General features: G+C 45.5%; 1 protein-coding gene across 1 annotated transcript in view; it reads left to right on the forward strand.

Moving 5' to 3' along the window:
- LOC141166585 (gonadotropin-releasing hormone II receptor-like) overlaps positions 1 to 20,352 on the forward strand; it is a 116,584-nt gene that overhangs the window by 80,762 nt on the left and 15,470 nt on the right. Inside the window, exon 4 of the mRNA XM_073653416.1 lies at positions 13,224 to 13,425. Within this exon, the coding sequence (XP_073509517.1) occupies positions 13,224 to 13,425 (202 nt within the window). The remainder of the gene's footprint in view (positions 1 to 13,223; positions 13,426 to 20,352) is intronic.

Below are 20,352 nucleotides of genomic sequence, written 5' to 3' on the forward strand. Positions count from 1 at the left end.
CGTCTGCAGAGCTGCGGCCAACCCGATCAAAAGAAACAGTAGGTAGGCTACGGTTCACTATGGGGGGCGCAACCATGGTCGACGACCAGCAAGCCGCCGGAGCACCGGTTAACGCTCCTGATGCTCAACTGCATCAGGCCGGAGCGGCCGCCCCACCAGCAGGGGTCATGACTCCGTTGATACCCATGGTCCTGCTGTATATCCCTGGAGCAAAATGGCTTCCCCAGTATGATGGCAAACCAGACACCCTGTCTGGATTCAAAAGGAAGATATGCAGTGTACTGGATACGTACTCAATGACTGGTAAACAGAGAGCCGCTGTTGTGCTGGACCAATTGACTGGTGCCGCAGAGCGAGAAGTTGAAACCTGGCCAGTCGCAGGCCAGGAATCAGTATGACTCCATCCATCTTCCCTTCAGTACGGTTCAGTCATCATGTCCCCTTTGCAGAAAAGCACCCCCAAAGTATAATGTTTCCCCCACCATGCTTCACGGTTGGGACGATGTTCTTATGGTTGTACTCATCTTTCCTCTTCCTCCAAACACGGCGAGTTGGGTTAATGCCAAAGAGCTCAATTTTTGTCTCATCTGACCACAGCACCTTCTCCCAATAACTCACAGAATCATCCACGTGTTTATTGGCAAACTTCAGACGGGCCTCCACATGTGCCTTCTTGAGCAGGGGGACCTTGCGGGCACTGCAGGATTTTAAACCTTTAAGACGTAAAGTGTTACCAATGGTTTTCTTGGTGACTGTGGTCCCAGCTGCCTTGAGATCATTTACAAGTTCCCCCGTGTAGTTTTAGGCTGATCTCTCACCTTTATCATGATCAAGGATACCCCACGAGGTAAGATTTTGCATGGTGTCCCAGATCGATGTCGATTGAGAGTCATTTTGTATTTCTTCCATTTTCTTACTATTGCACCAACAGTTGTCTCCTTCTCACCCAGATTCTTACTTATGGTTTTGTAGCCCATTCCAGCTTTGTGCAGGTCTATGATCTTGCAAAAACTCACTCAGTTTTTTTGCACACACACTGATTATAAGCAAACAGGTCACATGTGAGCATGTTACCTTTAGTAGCCATTCAAACCCATTTGTGTCAAATTCTGTGCATGTTATCAGGCCAAAATCACCAGGGTATGTGAACTTTGATCAGGGTCATTTGGATGTTTTTGGTTGTCATTAAGATGTGAAAAGAGAAAACACAGTAGTTTGACAATAAATGGCTTCACCCAACCAATAACCATGAGTGGAGAAAAAGTTTTTTTTTATCTTTCATATTCTCTGAAACAAAGCCAAGAGAGCAAAAATTCTGCCGGGGTATGTCAACTTTTGAGCACAACTGTATATCTCCCATTTTTCTATATGTCTCTTATCCTGGACCCCATCCTCGTATATATCCCCCATCTTGGAATATGTCCCCTGTTCTGCCACTGTTCTTTAATGTATGGAAGAAAATAAACCATTATACTCACCAGGGGAGTACACAGAAGTCATGGGGCTCCATAGAAGTATAATGCACCCCCCATAGTTCTCCATATAGTATAATGCATCTCATAGTCCTCCATCAAGTTGACTGGCCTCAACTTGATGGAGCAGTGATTATACCCGTAATACACTTCTATCAGCCACAAGAAGAACCTGTGAGCGCTCTGGAAGAACCTGCTCAAGAACAGGAAGAGTCCCCAGTTAGAGGAGGATCACCCATTGAAACAGAGCCTGAAGGCCCAGTTGGCAGCGTACTTGCCAGTCCCATAGAGAGATTAAGGCAGTTTTATAATCTACCAGCACGTACACCTGCTAGATTAACAGAAAGGGTACGCACAGACACTAATGACACCCCAGTGCTACGAAGGTTCACACGCAGCACACAAGGACAAATCCCTGCCCAGTTTAGGGAATAAGCATGAAGTGCCTAAATTGTAAATAGTTACCCAGTTGGGTATTGCCTATTATGTATTGTATAAACTGTCAATAATATGTGAGCATTTAGTTACCCGTCAGGGTACAAAGACTTGTAGGCTGAGGACTGTGAGCAGCCAAAAACTGTCCTTGTATATAGTTTGCACTTATCAAAGTCCCCCCTTAAATAACCACAGAACAAAAACTCGTTTGGCGTGGCCGAAGACGTGGTCCAGCACCTGGATCACTTATGCCCTGTAGCCACACCCAGGGCCTACATTGAGGGTTTTCAGGCGGGTCCCTCATGTTTCTCCCTGTTACACTTTCATTGGTGAAATGGACACCTGGTTACGGGACATACTGTAACTTAATTGTTGTTATTATTATTAATTGTTGTTATTGTTGTAACCAGTTATAAAATGCTTCAGTCCAGGAGTACTGAATTGTACTAGGGGGGAATGTGGCATCCTGCTGTTCACAGGTACCACAGGACCCAAAAGGGTGCATTGATGGACTTCTCCACAAGAGGCCCTCACTACAAACAAACACCTCCACCCTTCCACCTCATACCACCAGAGGGAGCCCGTTAAGGTTATATATACGGAGGGTGGAGCCAGGCAATCAGTCAGAAGAGAGAGTCAGTCAGACAGAGTCAGAGAGTCTGAGAGCGTGCTGATCATGAGAGCAGCGAACATGCAGCTCGTCTGCTGCTGAGTTCTGAGGGCCCTGAGTGTGGCCGATGGCGAGGAGGAGAGGAGAGAGGAGTTGAGGGGGCAGAGGAGCATCATAGGCTCACCCCGAATATACAAACCGGACACCGGGTCTGCGCCTACAGGGACCTTTATACCCAGTAGGGATCACCGGGATACCAGGAGGACTACAGGTCCCTGGCCAACCTGAGGCTAAACCCTTAACTGGATCAGGAATCATGAAGGCCCCAGCGTTACCAGGGATAGTGGCTGCCAGCCGAAGGTCCTACTACCAAGCGACAGGTGAAGGAACAGCATGACACATAAGCTAGGCTCAGTTGCAGGCTGGCCAGGAGCATACAGAGAGGCAGACACGGACCAGGAGGCCTTATACCCGCTTACTGGGGAGAAGTCTTGAAGTGCACCCATCCTACTGAGTACCCTGGACCGTACCTGACATCCGCACCAGTAAAGGTATTGAAGCGAATCCCCTGTCTGTCAGTTACTCCTGCTGCACCATTCCGCCTGCACTACAGGTCCCAACATCACCTACCACCATCTACCCTACACTGCCCTGAAGCCCGCTCCACCTGTGGGGAGATGTTCCATCCCAGCTGCCTTATCAACTGCCTCAGAGGTCTGCTGCAGCGCTGGTACAAATTACCAGAAACCACAGGTGACGTCACGATTGAACTATAAACCCCCTATAAACTTTCCCCCCTTTTAGTTGACCGCCCTGGGCCACGGACCGGGCCAGCCACTGTGACATCTCCCTTTCCCCCAGCATCTATTGGCCCGGACTCCGAGTACCCCATTGCCCTGGGGGCGCGACAGATGCGCAGTACAGAGGTGGGGGGGATACTTTCTGCACTGTTGAAACGTGTCTTATTAAGACGGCGGTTGAGGGCGCAGGTGGCATCCCTAGAGGAGGTGGAGGAGGCAGAAGCAGTGGAGGAAGTGTTAGATACAGAGGTTTGTCTCGCAGGCCTTGGGGATTCCAAGCATTGTGGAGCAGCCTCTTCCCTGCCTGCCTCCAACAGCCATCAGAGTCACCCAGTGCCCAGTCATCAAGATGTAACTCCCCTGGCCATGCTTGCGCGTCCAGGTGTCTGTGGTGAAATGTACCCTGTGTAAGGCAGCGCTACTTATTATCCTGGGGGATACCCGCTTTACTGCGTCAATCACTGCACACCAGCAACTAATTTGCCGCTTTTCACAATCCACAGTTTATTACACTTCATAAACCGTATTTCACAAACAACATGTCCACGAGCCCAAGTGGCAGACCGGCCCACTTGGCTCTAATTACAGCCTCCCGCAAGGTAATAAAACAATGTCCATGAAAATGTCCATAACATAAAGAGTATTACCTTTATCGGCTTTCAGCTGCTTTTAGTCCGCCACCACTGTGACTCTAAGGCTTGACCACACGTGGTCTCCAGCCCTCCACCCCTTTTAAGGCTTACTGGCGTATTACATATATCATACCCAGGCTTCACCCTCCAGGACGCTTGTGTGGCACTCCGAGGCTTACTGGCATCCCCCACACTTTCACACAGGGATCCAGGCTTCACCTCCACCGGAGTCCACCAGGCCTCACCAGGCCTCACACGAGCGGTGTTCCCCCATACACACACAGGGAACAGCCTCGTTCCAGCCGACACTCCCTTTAAGGCTTACTGGCATACTACACATATCTAGGCTTCACCTTTCAGGACGCTTGTGTGGCACTCTGAGGCTTACTGGCATCCCCCACACACACACAGGGATCCAGGCTTCACCTCCACCGGAGTCCACCAGGCCTCACCAAGCCTCCCACGAGCGGTGTTCCCCCCATACACACAGGGAACAGCCTCGTGTCTCTCACACGGTGCCCACACAGGAGCTCCCAACACATAGGAACTCCTACACACCGGAACACACCCAGACAGGAACACACAGGGTTTTTATATCTTGCAGCACACTCACAGATAGGACCTTAACTGATGTCAGAGTCATGTGTCCACACCCTCTGTGTGCATAAGGTCCTGTGTGATGTCACAGTCATGTGACCAGTCCGTTAAAGGGGAAGGTACATGGTCTTTCAAACACACTGAACCATTAAAGGGATGTCTGCTACATCACATATTCCCCCCCTCTGTTCAAACTTGTGGGGTTGAACACATAATATATAAAACAGTCTATATCCCACAGTTCACACTGAGACCATGCACTTGACCCTTGCGTTGTCCAGCCCCTGGAACATTAAACATTGACATGAGCCCACTCCTTAGGGATCTACCATCTGTCAATGTCATCGACTCCGTCAAGTCACATTTCCGGGTCGTAAACTTGTCAGACTTCCGCCGCTTCCAGCGGCTCCCCCGCTCCCAGCGGTCAGTCGTAACCTTGTCAGGTCTCCCCCGCTCCCAGCAGTCAATACAACAGTGTGACTCCACATGATTCCGTCCTCTATTGGGTCGATTGTATGGGCCACTCAACCCTGAGTCACTGGAGGTCTCACTACCTCCAAACCCACTCCCAGGACATCTTGAAAGGTCCCTAACCTCAGCTGTTCTGATATTTAGGGAGCCCTTTCTCTGTCTGGTCTCACACTTTCTAGACGGCTGCCATCTTCTGCTGCTCAGATGATGCTGTCTATCCACTCTCAGTCTAGCGAGATTCAACTTTTCCACCTCTCGCAGGTAGGTCACTCGGTACCCCACCAGCATGCTCATATCTGCAAGACTTTCTTCCGTTCCTACAGCGTAGAACGACACCATGCCGTCTTCATCCGGCATCCAGTCCTGACGATCACGTGGACTGCTTACTTTTACCACACCAGACTTTTTCACCATCATCTGCATGGCTCGGCCATTTCTCCCAATGAGCTCTCTCACCAGAACACGAGGCACCCAGATGACCTCTTCTCGCAGACTGTGAGCCTTTCTCATCAGCTCCAGTTGTCTAGAGGCTTGCTCCGTCTTCAACCGGAGAAACCGCTTCGTGCGAAGACATCGCCAATGTATGTCACTCAGGATCGCCACCCTCTTCACTGTGACTTCAGTCGTGGACAGGACCACCAGCTGTCTAGCCTCTGAGGTCAAGTACACCTTACAGGCTCCCACAGCCTTCTTAAACTCCTCATGCACAAACTCACGGGTGCATTCTTCCCTCAAGTCCTCGGGTACATCTACGAGGCACTTGTACCGAGACGTTTTGGTCTCACCAGTGGTTTCCAGACGATCAACCAGCTCAGGTTTCAGGGACAACTGACTTCCAGCTTCTTCACCCTGGATGCTTCCCCTGAGCTGACTCACAGCTACAATTTCACAACTTTTCGTCTTGACCACCTCCACTTCACCTTTATCTTCCAACACCATACTCTTAGCTCTCCTCAGGTCCACCTTCTCATGGTTTAAGGGAGCGAGTGCAACTTGTTTGCCTCTTCCCATCTCCAAGGAGACCTCGTTCACCACGTGACACTTTGCTAGGCGACCTTTGAGCTCTAAAACTTCTCCTTCTAGCTCAGTTACTTGCCTCTCAGCAGTCCATCTCTGAAGCTTTTCCTGCTTAAACTGCTCTTCCAGCAGCAGAGCTCTCTCAGACCTCTCCGTCTCCAATGCGCCCACTCGGCTCTCAATAGCCAGTCTCGCACGCTTCTCTTGCGTCCACTGGGCTTGTAGCAACTCCTTGAACTGCTTGATCTCGGCTCCGACATCCACTGAATCCTCCGAGCCCACATCACTCGAGGAGGTTTCTGCTTCATACCTCCCATCACCAGCGGTCAACTCCTGGCCCTGGTCTGTGGCTTTTCCAATGGACTCCTCCATCTTCTCTCGCTCAGCTTCCATCTTGCTGACTGTTTCCTTAAGGTACGTCTCCGCCTTCTGGAGAGTATCACAGGACATCTGTAGCTCCTTCACCTGAGCTTTCAAATCTAGGGTCTTTCCCCGGAGAGCATCATTCTCCTCACGGATATCTTGCAGAGTGGTCTCAACCACTTGGCGCTCTTGCTCTGCACCCGCCTTATCCTCCTCTAGTTTTTCTTTCACCTTGAGGAGATCCTCATAATCTCTCTTACTCTGTTGCAGTTCCTCATTGAACTTTCCATACCTCTTTTCTGTCTCATGGTCATGAGCAGACACTTCAACTTTTATTGCCTCTTTCAGGGTGGATAGCTCCTGGTCTCGCTGATACAGAGAGTCCTCCAGCCGCTCCTTCTCCTGCATTAGAGGCTTTACTTGGTCCTGGAACTGCTGCAGCTCCCTCATGAGTTCATCATACTCCTTTTTAGATTTACACAGTTCCTGGTTGAACTGTTCGCGCAGTCGTTCTAGTTCCTGATCACGTCCAGAAACTCCATCCTTCCGCGCTTCCTTCTCAAGCTTCAACTGCAAAACCTCTTCCTTGATTTTGCGGCGATCCTCCTTAATTGCGTGGAACATCTCCTTCCACTGGACAACTTCCTCGTTGATTTCCTTTAGACTTCGCTGTAAGTCCTTCACAACCTGGTATACCCTCTGCCGTTCAGACTCCAGGCTCCGCTGGTCTGAGGACACGTTTTCCAGGTCTGTCACTTCCTCTTCTGCCTCTGAAGGAGGATCCACCCTTGTAACAACAGCACACAGCATTACATCTCCTTTATTTTCACTTTTAGTCAAGACTACAGGAGCAACCTTTTTGTGGCCCCTGCGCCGTCTACGACGAGAGGTGGACTCTCTCCCCTCGTCTAGCCCCTCCTGACTGACCTCTCCTTCTACTTCCGTAGTGTCACTGTCAGCTATCGGGTCTGTGTCACTCCCCATGATGTTGTGGACTACCAGGTCACCTCCCACTTTGACATCAACCCCCTCCACTGGAGTCACCCCGTTCTCAACGGTCAAATTGTCATTTTTAGGAGGTACCAACCCACCATCATCAACAATTTCCAGTTTTCTACACTCCACACTCTTGTGAAAAACCGCCCCCTTTTTAGACCCCGCCCCCTTTTTAACAACCACACCTGTAAGGGAATTTTTACACAAAAAATCAGCGACAGTCTTAGGACTCAGTTCACAAGACCTCTTACCACCTCCCCGGGCACTCTGGGACAACACGGGCGCCCCCGGAGAGTCCATAGAATGGTCCACCGCCGCCATTCTATACGGTGCCCACAGCTCCTGCAGTTCCCGCACCATGTCCAGTAACAGTTTCTCAAATACCTGCTCCGGTCCCAACCGGCCCTTCAAACGCTCAATAGCTCCAGACACCTCTGTTGCTTTGCACACTGCCATCACGGTACACTGTTCACACTTGAACTTCACCGCTCTCCCCGAAAAAATTTTCGTGGCCCCGCCGAGCCAACGCAAAACAGGATTTGAGTGCGCCGTCAATCTTCGCAACCCCGCCGAGTTGCAGCAAGATGCTTTGAACTTCGTGAGCCCCGCCGAGCCACAGCAAACCAGGTTTGAGTGCGACGACGACCTTCACAACCCCGCCGAGTTGTAGCCAGATGCTTTGACCTTCATGAGCCCCGCCGAGCCACAGCAAACCAGGTTTGAGTGCGACGACGACCTTCACAACCCCGCCGAGTTGTAGCCAGATGCTCCACCACACTCGTCGACCTGTACAGTTGCTCCCAGCAACCAGACTGCAATTGCCCCTAGCAACCAGACTGCAATTGCTCCCAGCAACCAGACTGCAGAGTGCCCCTAGCAACCAGACTGCAGCTGCCCCTAGCAACCAGACTGCAGTTGCCCACACTCTCAAACCACATGTAAGGCAGCGCTACTTATTATCCTGGGGGATACTCGCTTTGCTGCGTCAATCACTGCACACCAGCAACTACTTTGCCGTTTTTCACAATCCACAGTTTATTACACTTCATAAACCGTATTTCACATACAACATGTCCACGAGCCCAAGTGGCAGACCGGCCCACTTGGCTCTAATTACAGCCTCCCGCAAGGTAATAAAACAATGTACATGAAAATGTCCATAACATAAAGAGTATTACCTTTATCGGCTTTCAGCTGCTTTTAGTCCGCCACCACTGTGACTCTAAGGCTTGACCACACGTGGTCTCCAGCCCTCCACCCCTTTTAAGGCTTACTGGCGTATTACATATATCATACCCAGGCTTCACCCTCCAGGACGCTTGTGTGGCACTCCGAGGCTTACTGGCATCCCCCACACTTTCACACAGGGATCCAGGCTTCACCTCCACCGGAGTCCACCAGGCCTCACCAGGCCTCACACGAGCGGTGTTCCCCCATACACACACAGTGAACAGCCTCATTCCAGCCGTCATTCACTTTAAGGCTTACTGGCATACTACACATATCCAGGCTTCACCTTTCAGGACGCTTGTGTGGCACTCCGAGGCTTACTGGCATCCCACACACACACACACAGGGATCCAGGCTTCACCTCCACCGGAGTCCACCAGGCCTCACCAAGCCTCCCACAAGCGGTGTTCCCCCCATACACACAGGGAACAGCCTCGTGTCTCTCACACGGTGCCCACACAGGAGCTCCCAACACATAGGAACTCCTACACACCGGAACACACCCACACAGGAACACACAGGATTTTTATATCTTGCAGCACACTCACAGATAGGACCTTAACTGATGTCAGAGTCATGTGTCCACACCCTCTGTGTGCATGAGGACCTGTGTGATGTCACAGTCATGTGACCAGTCCGTTAAAGGGGAAGGTACATGGTCATTCAAACACACTGAACCATTAAAGGGATGTCTGCTACATCACACCTGGCAGACATTGATTTTTTCAAGGAATGAGTGATGTTGTCTGCAACATGCTGGTGTAGCGCAGGCCCAGCTTTTTTTTAGAAAAGTAATGGCAACTGGGCAACTGGTACTGGGGGACTGCGATGGCCATCAGCTTTTAGAAACCATCTGTATCTACCAGATGGAAAGGCAGCATTTCCGTGGCCAGCAGATTGGAGATGGTGACGTTCAAGCTCTTAGCTTTGGCATGTGTAGGAGGAAACACTCTTTTACATTACCACAACTGCGGGACTGAGGGCTGGCTGCTGTGCTGAGAGAAGGTGGACTAGGGTGAATACGACAGACTGCTGTTCTGTATCAGCTGACAGGCTCTCACTCACCCTTTCTGTAGCAGGTAAAAAAGTGGAGGTTCTGCGTCTGGAGACCTGTGTGAGAACACTTGCTACGGTGATGGAGGAGGAAGAAGGAGCAGATTTGGTTGATGGGACAATGGTTGATTATTGCAATCTTTGATTCTACTGGGTAGTTTTTTACAAAGTTGGCAGATATCGTGAGTTGGGTCATCCTTTGCGGTCTCAAAAAAGGCCCAGGCTAGGAAACCCTTGCCACTCCTGCGAACTGCAGACCCTTGATCGCTGCTGGTCACATCCACAGTTGTAGCTGAGGATGCAGTGCTTTTCGTGATTGCATCACTCCATGTCTGTGTGGGAAGCCACAACGTAACCTCCTTGTCTTCCTCCTCCTCCACCCCCCCCAGCTGAGCTACGCAGCTGTGTGCCTCTGAGTTCACACCAAGTGGGGTCTACAACCTCGTTGTCATCCTCTCTGTTCCACTCCTCACCCTGACTCACCCTCCTCCTTTTCCTGCCCTGTTACCACAGTACAGTCTGCATGCTCCTCAGGTATCTGAGTCTCATCAGGGTCACCTCCACCCCTTGGGGTTAACGTCTTGTGACAAGGGTCTGGATTCTGCTCAGACTCTAGTTCGTCCGGGCCAGAATCCAACTGAAAAAAATTTTGGCCATTGGTGCAGATGCTTTCCTCCTTTTAAATCTGTGATTCTTTGGAGCAGACCTCTGATGCCCATGGAATAGAATGTGTGAACAGCTCTGCAGACTTGCCCATCTGTGGTTACCTACAGTCAGTTGGGCAGTTGGATAGTTGTGATGCAGGGGAAAACAAGGGTAATTGGGGTGCCACCTCTGAGGACTGTACTGTGTGTGTTAAGGTGGAGGAAGAGGAGGAGAGGCCACTTAATGCAGCACTTGCCATCCATTGGAGCACTTGCTCTTTCTGGCCCTCATCTACTAGGCGTACCGCTGTGCGGCTGCCAAAGAAAGGGAGTGGAGTAGCCCATCCATTAACTGAAGTTGTCAGTTGTCTTTGGATAGGACAAGATGGTGTTTGTTCAGTAGAGCTTCAGTAACATTACCACCTACCCCATGTACACCTTGAACACCAAGCCTATTCCCCCTTCCACCATGACCTCGTTTTTTCCCACTCTTGTTGGATGTACCCTTTGCATCTTTTAACCAGCTGTTTCACAACCCTAGGTCCAGACCTATCACTCACTAAATTAAAAATCAATATTTATTTGCTGAGATAGTGTGGCTGGACCACACTATGAGCACAAAGGATTTAGATTCTAAAATGTGGGCTCCTCGCTGGACAAAAATATTAGCACAAAAAATTTATATGCTGAAACGTGGCCTGGTATCTGGACCACGCTTTTAGCACAAAGAATTTAGATTCTGAAATGTGGACTCCTGGCTGGAGAACAATATTAGCACAAAATATTTATATGCTGAAATGTGGCCTGGTGTCTGGACCACACAATTAGCACAAAGGATTAATATTTAATATGCTGGAAGGTCGATTTCACACAGGATCCTATTTGTCTGAACTAGCTGACTGACAATCAACCGCCTAGATAACTATCTGACTATCCTGTAGCAGCAGGAGTAGCCTCTCTGCGCTGTTACACTGACAAAATGGCACCAAAACAACATGTCCACTCTTTATATGGAAAGGGAAATGTGCCTTCGGCAGCCAATGACTCAAGCCCTTGTGTCTGGACGTTGTGGATGGTTTTTGCTCCATGATTGGCTGCCAAAATCTCCACACATTAAGTTAATAAAAAAAAAAACAGTCTGCTGCTCCTCTGACCTCTTCCCACCCTCTCCCCTCATCCAACCTGTCCCCCAGCCCCGGCTCATCATACAGCACCACTATCCTAGCCAAAGTCCTAACAAACGCATTAGTAGAAACTCAATCATTTACCGAACTTTGGCTGAATTTTGCAGATTTTGAGGAAAATGCTCTGGAATCTGAACACGAATCCGAATGTGCAATCTTCGTGCCGACTTTGAGATTGGCGAACGTTTTCCAAACAAGTTTGCTCATCTCTAATGTTAACTAGTAATTCCAAATGATTCTGGACAATAAATGTTCTACTCTTAGTGGCACCTTGTCTTTACAGTCTTTGTCCTACAATAGACTCTCAAGCATATTGCCCTGTTTCTCTTGTCAAAGATTTGAAGTTTATGGTATTAAATATATTATCTAAACCACAATTAAAAACTAGTGGCTTGAACTACTGCAGTTCTTAAAATGTATTAATTATTTAACATGCTTAATGGTTTTAAGCTTCAAGGCATCAGCTGAGAAAATGTAATTTAATTACTGCAAAGAAATAGTACAAAAATAACAGAAAATTGTAATGCAAGAAAAACTGCATAATAGTTTTCCCCAGAGAGTGAACAGCAAATTGCATAAATTAATCATCATTACAAACTGTGCATTCACACATTGCACGGGTTGTCTGTTTTAGAAAACACATTTTCAATCACCGATTACAGAAGATGGAGTTAGGAAAATAAAGTTCCCTATATAAAATTCTAATCTAGTAACCAAAGTTTAAAGTGGCTATAAAAATCATCACTTACTCTAGAGGACTGGTCTGTATGTGTATCATATTGATGTCCTATTAATGAAAATTGGATCCATGTTAGGGGTATGTTCACAAAGTTCTTTGACCTGTTTTTTTTGGCAGGGATTCCTCACTAAAATCCACATTAAAAAAAACTTCAAATTTGCTTGTAAGGAGCTTTTATTTTAGTCAAACGAGTGTAATGTATCTACAGCGGATGTCACTTCTTTTTTCTCGAGTGTTAAAAAAAGCATCATGTCAATTTTTTGGTACATTTTCCTTTTGTCATTTTTTATGCAGTTTTTGGCAAGGTTTTGAAACACCACAAAAAACACACCACATTGATACATCCCATATTATAATTAAAAAGTATTAAAAAAAAAAACTGGAAAATGCAACCTCATCAAAACAGCATCAAAAACTGTGTGTCCTTGCAAAACCATAATAAAACCATGTATTTTATTAAGAAGCCGTTGTTAGACATGGATGTTTCAGCCAGAAAAATCCACGTAAAAAACTGTACAAACCCTCAATTCATTTCACTTGCAGTGGCACAACAGATATATTGGGAGACAGGAACTTCCACAGATTACAAATGATTAATGGGGGTCCCAAGAGTGGGACAACCTTTGATAACGAGAGCACTCTTCTAACAAATATGGATTGTCCAAATTGAAGAACTCTCCTAAAAGATTTTAATTTTTTCCTCTATTCTCACCCATCTGTAAATGCCTGTACAAACCTTGTGAAACCAACCATCTAAAATGTGAAATATTGAATATGTGAAAAATATTGAAATATGAAATATGGTATATTGAACATATACATATAAAATATTGAAATATGTGAAAATGTGAAATATTATTTTTAAATAAATGTATTTTGAATAAAATATTATTGAAAAATGTATTATTTTGATTACTAATTTGCTGATTTTCAGATGTAACAGATTTTGAATTCATCATGGTTTATTCTTGTCTCCATAGCTGTTTCTCTTTCAACTGCAAACTGTTCCTGGAGCCAACTTTACACAGTGTGCCACACACGGGAGCTTTGCGCACCGCTGGCAGGAGACAGTGTACAACATGTTCACATTTTGTACCCTATTTATCACACCCCTGGGTGTCATGATTGTTTGTTACACTCGTATCCTTTGGGAAATTGGCAAGCAGATGAAACACAAGAAAGGTGAGACTCTTTATAATTAATTATTACTTAAGGAAACCTCCCAACCATTATTCTTTCTTCGCTAAATTATCTCCTAATTTAAATTTTTGGGTCCCATGCAAAGTTTGAAGGTCCAACTAAATGATCTTCTTATGTAAAGATTATTATGATCCACTCAGAACGGAATAACACTACTCACCTTTTCCTGCATGAGACAGAAGAGGCATATGGATATAAGGGGTGATGGGGTAACACTTCAACTTGGGCTCCTCTTTCATAAGACAAAGCCAGTATTGTAAATGGCACATGGCAAGTGGAGGTCATGTCCCAAATTTCCACTGGGGCCTAGCAGCTTCAAGTTATAAATCTACACAAAATATAACATTAGGACATTAGCTATGTATAAAATCCAGTGTTGTACAGAAAGAAAGGGGGCCACATTGTAAAGATCAAGAAGAACTCCCCATTATGGTTTTGAGCATTGAGATAGTGGACAGATTCCCTGCGGTTTGTTACCGTCTCTACAACCTTTCAATAACTTTTGGGCCAGTTCTTCACCATTTGCTTACTAATAATGCAGTTACAATGCAATCACTTTGGAGAGAAGAGTCCTGTGCAGGTTCTTGACACCCAGTCCAGGTGCCACACAAGATGAAAAGTTTGACTGCTGAGCAGCTATGGACACAGTGAAAATTGGGTCTTCCCCTGGAAACATGGAGTGCGTTCACACCTCTCCAGTCTGTCTGAGTTCTTCAATAGACTATGGAAGAATCAGTAGTCTGACTCTAGAAGGTCCTCAGTTAATTAATAATTAACTGAGTGTAATTTGATTAGTTTGACTCTGACATTGTGTTTGACTTCTCTCAAGGAGAGTCACTTCCATGCTCTCTTTTAATATGCAAATATCCTATGCAGAGAGGAAGAGGACGAAAACCGTAATAACACATAGTGGGGATAGCAATCCTAAAAGTCAATATTGAACCTTTAATGAGCCACGCCACATGACTTTGGATGAAAAATAGCCAAACCAGACACTCCATTTGCGGACTTATGTTTCAGTGTCTTTGCCCCTCATCAGTGCAAAGCAGGATGTCTGGTTTGGCTAGATGAAAGGCCTCTGAAAGTGGGTTTAAGGAGGAACGTTTTTTGTTATGAAGAGTGCCAAGCCAGTATAAGGAGACTTATAGGCTATGCAATGCTCCTGTGAGAATTTAAATATGTCCGAAACGTGTCTACAAATGCAGAGTCTGGTTTGGCTTTTTATCCTACATCATGTTGCAAGGCTTTTGAAAGTGTCAATATTGATTTTTAATATTACCACCCCCAATCAGTGGGACTACAGTTCTAGTCCTCTTCCTCTCTGAAGAGGATATTTGCATATTTAAATTCCCAGAGCAGCATTGCATGACCTAAAAGTCTCCTTACACCTGCTTGGCACTATCCACACAACGAAAATTTCCCCCTTAGAGCTCCGGTCAGAGGCCTCTCACCTAGCCAAGTCAGACGTCCTGCTTTGCACTGAGGAGGGGTAAATATTCTAAGTCACATGGCAAGGCTCAATAAAGGGTCAATTTTGACTTTTACGATTGCTATTCCCAATACGTGGCACTAGAGTTCTAGTCCTCTCTGAATAGGCTATTTGCATATTTAAATTCCCAGAAGAGCATTTCATGGCCTATAAGTCTCCTTATTCCGGGTTGGCCAGCTACACCAGGAGAAACGTTCCCTCTTAGTCACTCTTTTAATACGATATGTCTGTATTTACAGGGGGCATAAACGAACAATAATAAATAAAAAAAAAAAAATTTCATGAAAGTTTTATTGCACCAGTTCCAAAAACTGAGATGGTAATGTTTTAGATTATAAAGATGAAAATCCTTTCTTTTTAACCCACCCCTTACGTGGCTCTTCAGGGTGGCCGTGTTGGCATCCGGCTGCTAATTGGCCGTGTGGCATCGCTTTAATGTCATGCTCAGAGTATGCCTGCAAACCTCATTTATTTTATACTAAATGACAAGGAGGATAATGGATTCTTATAAAGTGTCTTCTCTCTGGGGTTTTGGATGCATAGAAGTGCATTTCTGATCCCCAGAGTAAAGCCAAGTCAAGGGTCATATGCAGACGATATTACATTTTTCATGCAGTGCCATTCTGAAGCTTTGAGGGTTAAGAGAAACACACGGCTAAGTAATCCTAAACAAGCCATTTCTCTGACAGTTCTTCTTCTGTTCAGAACCACAGCTTTTAGCTGTCAATAAATAATGAGAGTGATTCCACTGGGGCAGTGATAGATGACAGGATGGAGAGCCAGACAGTATCATTACATGTTTACTAGATTGGACCACAATTTATGTTCGGTTTTGCTCTGTAAATATTTGAATTATGGGTTAGATTAGTTGAATTATTTTGATTTGGGCAATTTGTATTAAAAACGTAACTGGCTATGCTCCATGAATGTCCTAATGGACAGACCACCACCTCCAGCCCAGACATAACAGGGTTTTCCAAAAATTGCAAGTTATCCCTTTTACAGGGCTCCGCAACCACAAGAATGTATGCTCAACCTCTGCTCCATTTATTGTCTATGGGACTGCCAGAGAAATCAGAATACAGTTCTCAGCTATTTTAGGTAGTCCCCTTGACAATGAAAAGAGCAGAGACCAAACATGGGCACCTCCACTCTGTTTTAGATTGGACTTTACAGAACCCCATTTTTGGAGTTCTGGAGCCGCATTCTCCGGTGTTTCTGTGGTCAGGAAAAAACTGACTGCTTGCTAATCTTTGGACCATATGAGCTGAGCAGAAAATATCTAAGTTTGTGCAAATACTCATTATAACATGGAAAGTCTGCCACTTATTGAGTGAGATAGCCCCCCAGATCCCTAATTCCGAATGGTTAACGCATTTCAATAAATGAAATACAAAGTACTATATACTGAATCCTTTACTGCAAAACTATCAATATCAATCTGCTCCACTCCAAATGACCTTTAATCGGTCATCAAATTAATCACCATTTTCAACATGACAAGTTCCTTTAATGAGTGGAAGAGTCCTCCCAGCTAATCAAAATCTAGCCCTTGTCGCATCCACTGCACAAACACTGGGCTGTGGAGCGTATTATTTTTGCAGTGTATGGTGGTGGCAGGATTGTATTGTAGGATTGTTAATTAGGCAGATGTATAGACATGTTATTAGGCACTGCCTCTTCTACTTTGGAATAAGGTGGTATAGTTATTTCTAGGCTCATCCATATAAGATGATCCATCTGTGGGCAACATGAGAAGGTACCATAGATGACATCGTGTGCTGGCTCTGCCTTACTTCTCTATAATTTTTTCACTCTCATTTGTAGTGGTCAGTTTCCAATAAAAGAAAAATGCTGGAATCTGCAGTATAAAGACAGAGTTCGTTATGTTTTGGGTTACAGAAAAAAGTGAACTTGCATTTTATGGAACTCTTCATCAAAGCCTGCCAATTATTAAAGGGGCTGTACGGCCCAGTACAGGTTTTTAGCAAGCACTGAAATAAAAAGTTTGAAATCACGTTATGTGACTACAGATTGTCAAATAATGGCAGTGTGCAATGCGCACAGTGTAATGATTTCCCTTTATTCCAGGTGGGAGTGGGTAGTCACACGATTTGCAAATTTTGGTCACATATCAACAAGACTCATACAGACACTTTCAATAGAGTGAATTGAGAGAAGCAGGATGAGACTAGTCGGCATGTGACTGCAGGTATGCAAATCGCATACATGTGGTCACGTGCTGGTCCATCCACATGGGAAACACTGGGGAATCATGGCCATGTGCACAGTCATAGAGTGACTACAGACTATTCAGTTTAGCCCAGACAACCCCTCTAATGTTCTCAAGAATCCAATTGTAGTTGTGTTGTGTCTGTGTGGAATAATTTTGAGATATTTTTTAGGTCATCCACTTTCCAAATTTTGATCACAAATGGACCGAATTTTGATCACAAATGGATGTACAGCTATGTGCCCTTAAGTGCTGTAGAGCTGGCATCAGTGCCATCATCAATAGGTGCCAGCTGTAATACAGTGGGTACGGAAAGTATTCAGACCCCTTTAAATTTTTCAGTCGTGGTTTCATTGCAGTCATTTGGTAAATTCTGAAAAGTTCATTTTTTTTCTCATTAAAGTACACTCTGCACCCCATCTTGACTGAAAAAAAACAGAAATGTAGAAATTTTTGCAAATTTATTAAAAAAGAAAAACTGAAATATCACATGGTCATAAGTATTCAGACCCTTTGCTCAGACACTCATATTTAAGTCACATGCTGTCCATTTTCTTGTGATCCTCCTTGAGATGGTTCTACTTCTTCATTTGAGTCCAGCTGTGTTTAATTAAACTGATAGGACTTGATTTGGAAAGGCACACACCTGTCTATATAAGATCTCACAGCTCACAGTGCATGTCAGACCAAATGAGAATCATGAGCTCAAATGAGCTGCCCAAGGAGCTCAGAGACAGAATTGTGGCAAGGCACAGATCTGGCCAAGGTTACAAAAGAATTTCTGCATTACTCAAGGTTCCTAAGAGCACAGTGGCCTCCATAATCCTTACATGGAAGAAGTTTGGGACCACCAAAAGTTTTCCTAAACCTGGCCATCCAGCCAAACTGAGCAATCGTGGGAGAAGAGCCTTGGTGAGAGAGGTAAAGAAGAACCCCAAGATCACTGTGGCTGAGCTCCAGAGATGCAGTAGGTAGATGGGAGAAAGTTCCACAAAGTCAACTATCACTGCAGCCCTCCACCAGTCGGGCCTTTATGGCAGAGTGGCCCCATGGAAGCCTCTCCTCAGTGCAAGACATATGAAAGCCCGCATAGAGTTTGTTCAAAAACACATGAAGGACTCCTAGACTATGAGAAATAAGATTCTCTGGTCTGATGAGATGAAGATATAACGTTTTAGTGATACTTCTAAGCGTTATGTGTGGAGAGAACCAGGTACTGCTCGTCACTAGAGATGAGCGTTGTTCTACTCGAACTGTTCGCCAATCTCAAATTCGAGCTGTTTTGGGCGGTGTTCGAGCCGGTCGGCGAACACGAACAATTTGAGAAAAATTCGGCTGTTTGAGGTTATGTTCGATAACTGTTCGTGCACCAAAATCATAACTGGATTTTTTCTCAGTAATGATGAAAATTAATGTTAATACGCAGTTTGAGTGTACAACGGGGCGGGGGGAGGGGCAGGGGATGGATCTCTGCAGGAACAATGAAGATCTCCATTTTTTTTTCTCTTTCCCGCATTTGCAGTGGGGAGGTGCAATCTGTCAGCCTATCAGCAGCGCACACACGGAGCGAAGTGCTTTTTTTCACACAAGCAAGGGCATGTGTGATTGGCAGTGTATGTCACATGTCCTTGCCCTATAAGACCAAGCCATTTTCCCCGTCGCCACCATTTTCTCACTGCTGCAGCTGCGTGTTAGACGGCACCGCTGTTGCTGTGTGCGCTATACCTTGTTAATTTCAAGCCAATTTTCGCACAAATATACAGATAGCTTGGGAGTAGGGAATAGTTGTGATTGCAGTCCTTTTAAGGACTAGGTTACAGCATTTCCTACGACTTTTATCAGGCAGGTCTGTGCTCTTAAATAGATAGATTGTGGGAGTAAAGACTAATTGTAATTGGAGTCCTTTTCAGGACTAGGTTACATGAGTTCCTATCAGTTTTTGCCAGGCAGGTCTGTGCCAGTGCTGTGCAAGTTTTTTTCACAGCATTTGGCTGAATCTAGCAAAGCTAATCCTTTTTGGCCTATTGCAGAGTGTGTTAGTCAGTGGAGTAGCCTATCTGTGTTGCAAGATATACCACCTGTGTATAGAATACCAATTTTTTTACTGCACCTAGTGAAGTAAAATCTTTTGGGCTTAGCATCATTCTATTAGTCCATCTATACTGACCTCCATCAGGTTGCAAACTGAATATAATTTTTTTCTGCATCTAGCTCTGAAAAAATATTTGGGCTTCTAGCAGTGTGTGGGACTTGGTCTATTAGTCCATCTATACTGACCTCCATCAGGTTGCAAATTAAAAATAATTTTTTTCTTCATTTAGCTCTGAAAAAATATTTGGGCTTCTAGCAGTGTGTGGGACTTGTTCTATTAGTCCTTCTATACTGACCTCCAGCAGGTTGCAAATTGAATATAATTTTTTTCTGCATCTAGCTCTGAAAAAATATTTGGGCTTCTAGCGGTGTGTGGGACTTGGTCTATTAGTCCATCTATACTGACCTCCATCAGGTTGCAAATTAAAAATAATTTTTTTCTGCATCTAGCTCTGAAAAAATATTTGGGCTTCTAGCAGTGTGTGGGACTTGGTCTATTAGTCCATCTATACTGACCTCCATCAGGTTGCAAATTAAAAATAATTTTTTTCTTCATTTATCTCTGAAAAAATATTTGGGCTTCTAGCAGCGTGTGGGACTTGTTCTATTAGTCCATCTATACTGACCTCCATCAGGTTGCAAATTAAAAATAATTTTTTTCTGCATCTAGCTCTGAAAAAATATTTGGGCTTCTAGCAGTGTGTGGGACTTGGTCTATTAGTCCATCTATACTGACCTCCATCAGGTTGCAAATTAAAAATAATTTTTTTCTGCATCTAACCCAGCCAATAGTTTTGGCCTAATACCACAGTTTGGCCACTCAGCTCTGCTCGGTTACCATCCATTGTTTTTTTGTGCAAACAACTCCAGAGTTGTGAATTAGTTAACCACCAAAATGAGTGGAAAAAGGCCTGCTGCTGGTGGAAAGGGGAATAGGCGTGTTGGGAAGGGGAAAAAAGGTTGTGTCCGTGGGGTAGGTGCAGAAGAAAGACCATCTTCCAGCCAAACTAAAATGTCTACTTCTTTTAGCAGACAATGTGATAAGATCCCTTTCTTACGGCCACGCCAATCGCTACAAATTCCAGATGAGGCACAA

This window comes from Phyllobates terribilis, unplaced genomic scaffold (genome assembly GCF_046119375.1).
Source record: "Phyllobates terribilis strain yellow unplaced genomic scaffold, ASM4611937v1 Scaffold_11__3_contigs__length_659146591, whole genome shotgun sequence".
Lineage (NCBI taxonomy): Eukaryota > Metazoa > Chordata > Amphibia > Anura > Dendrobatidae > Phyllobates > Phyllobates terribilis.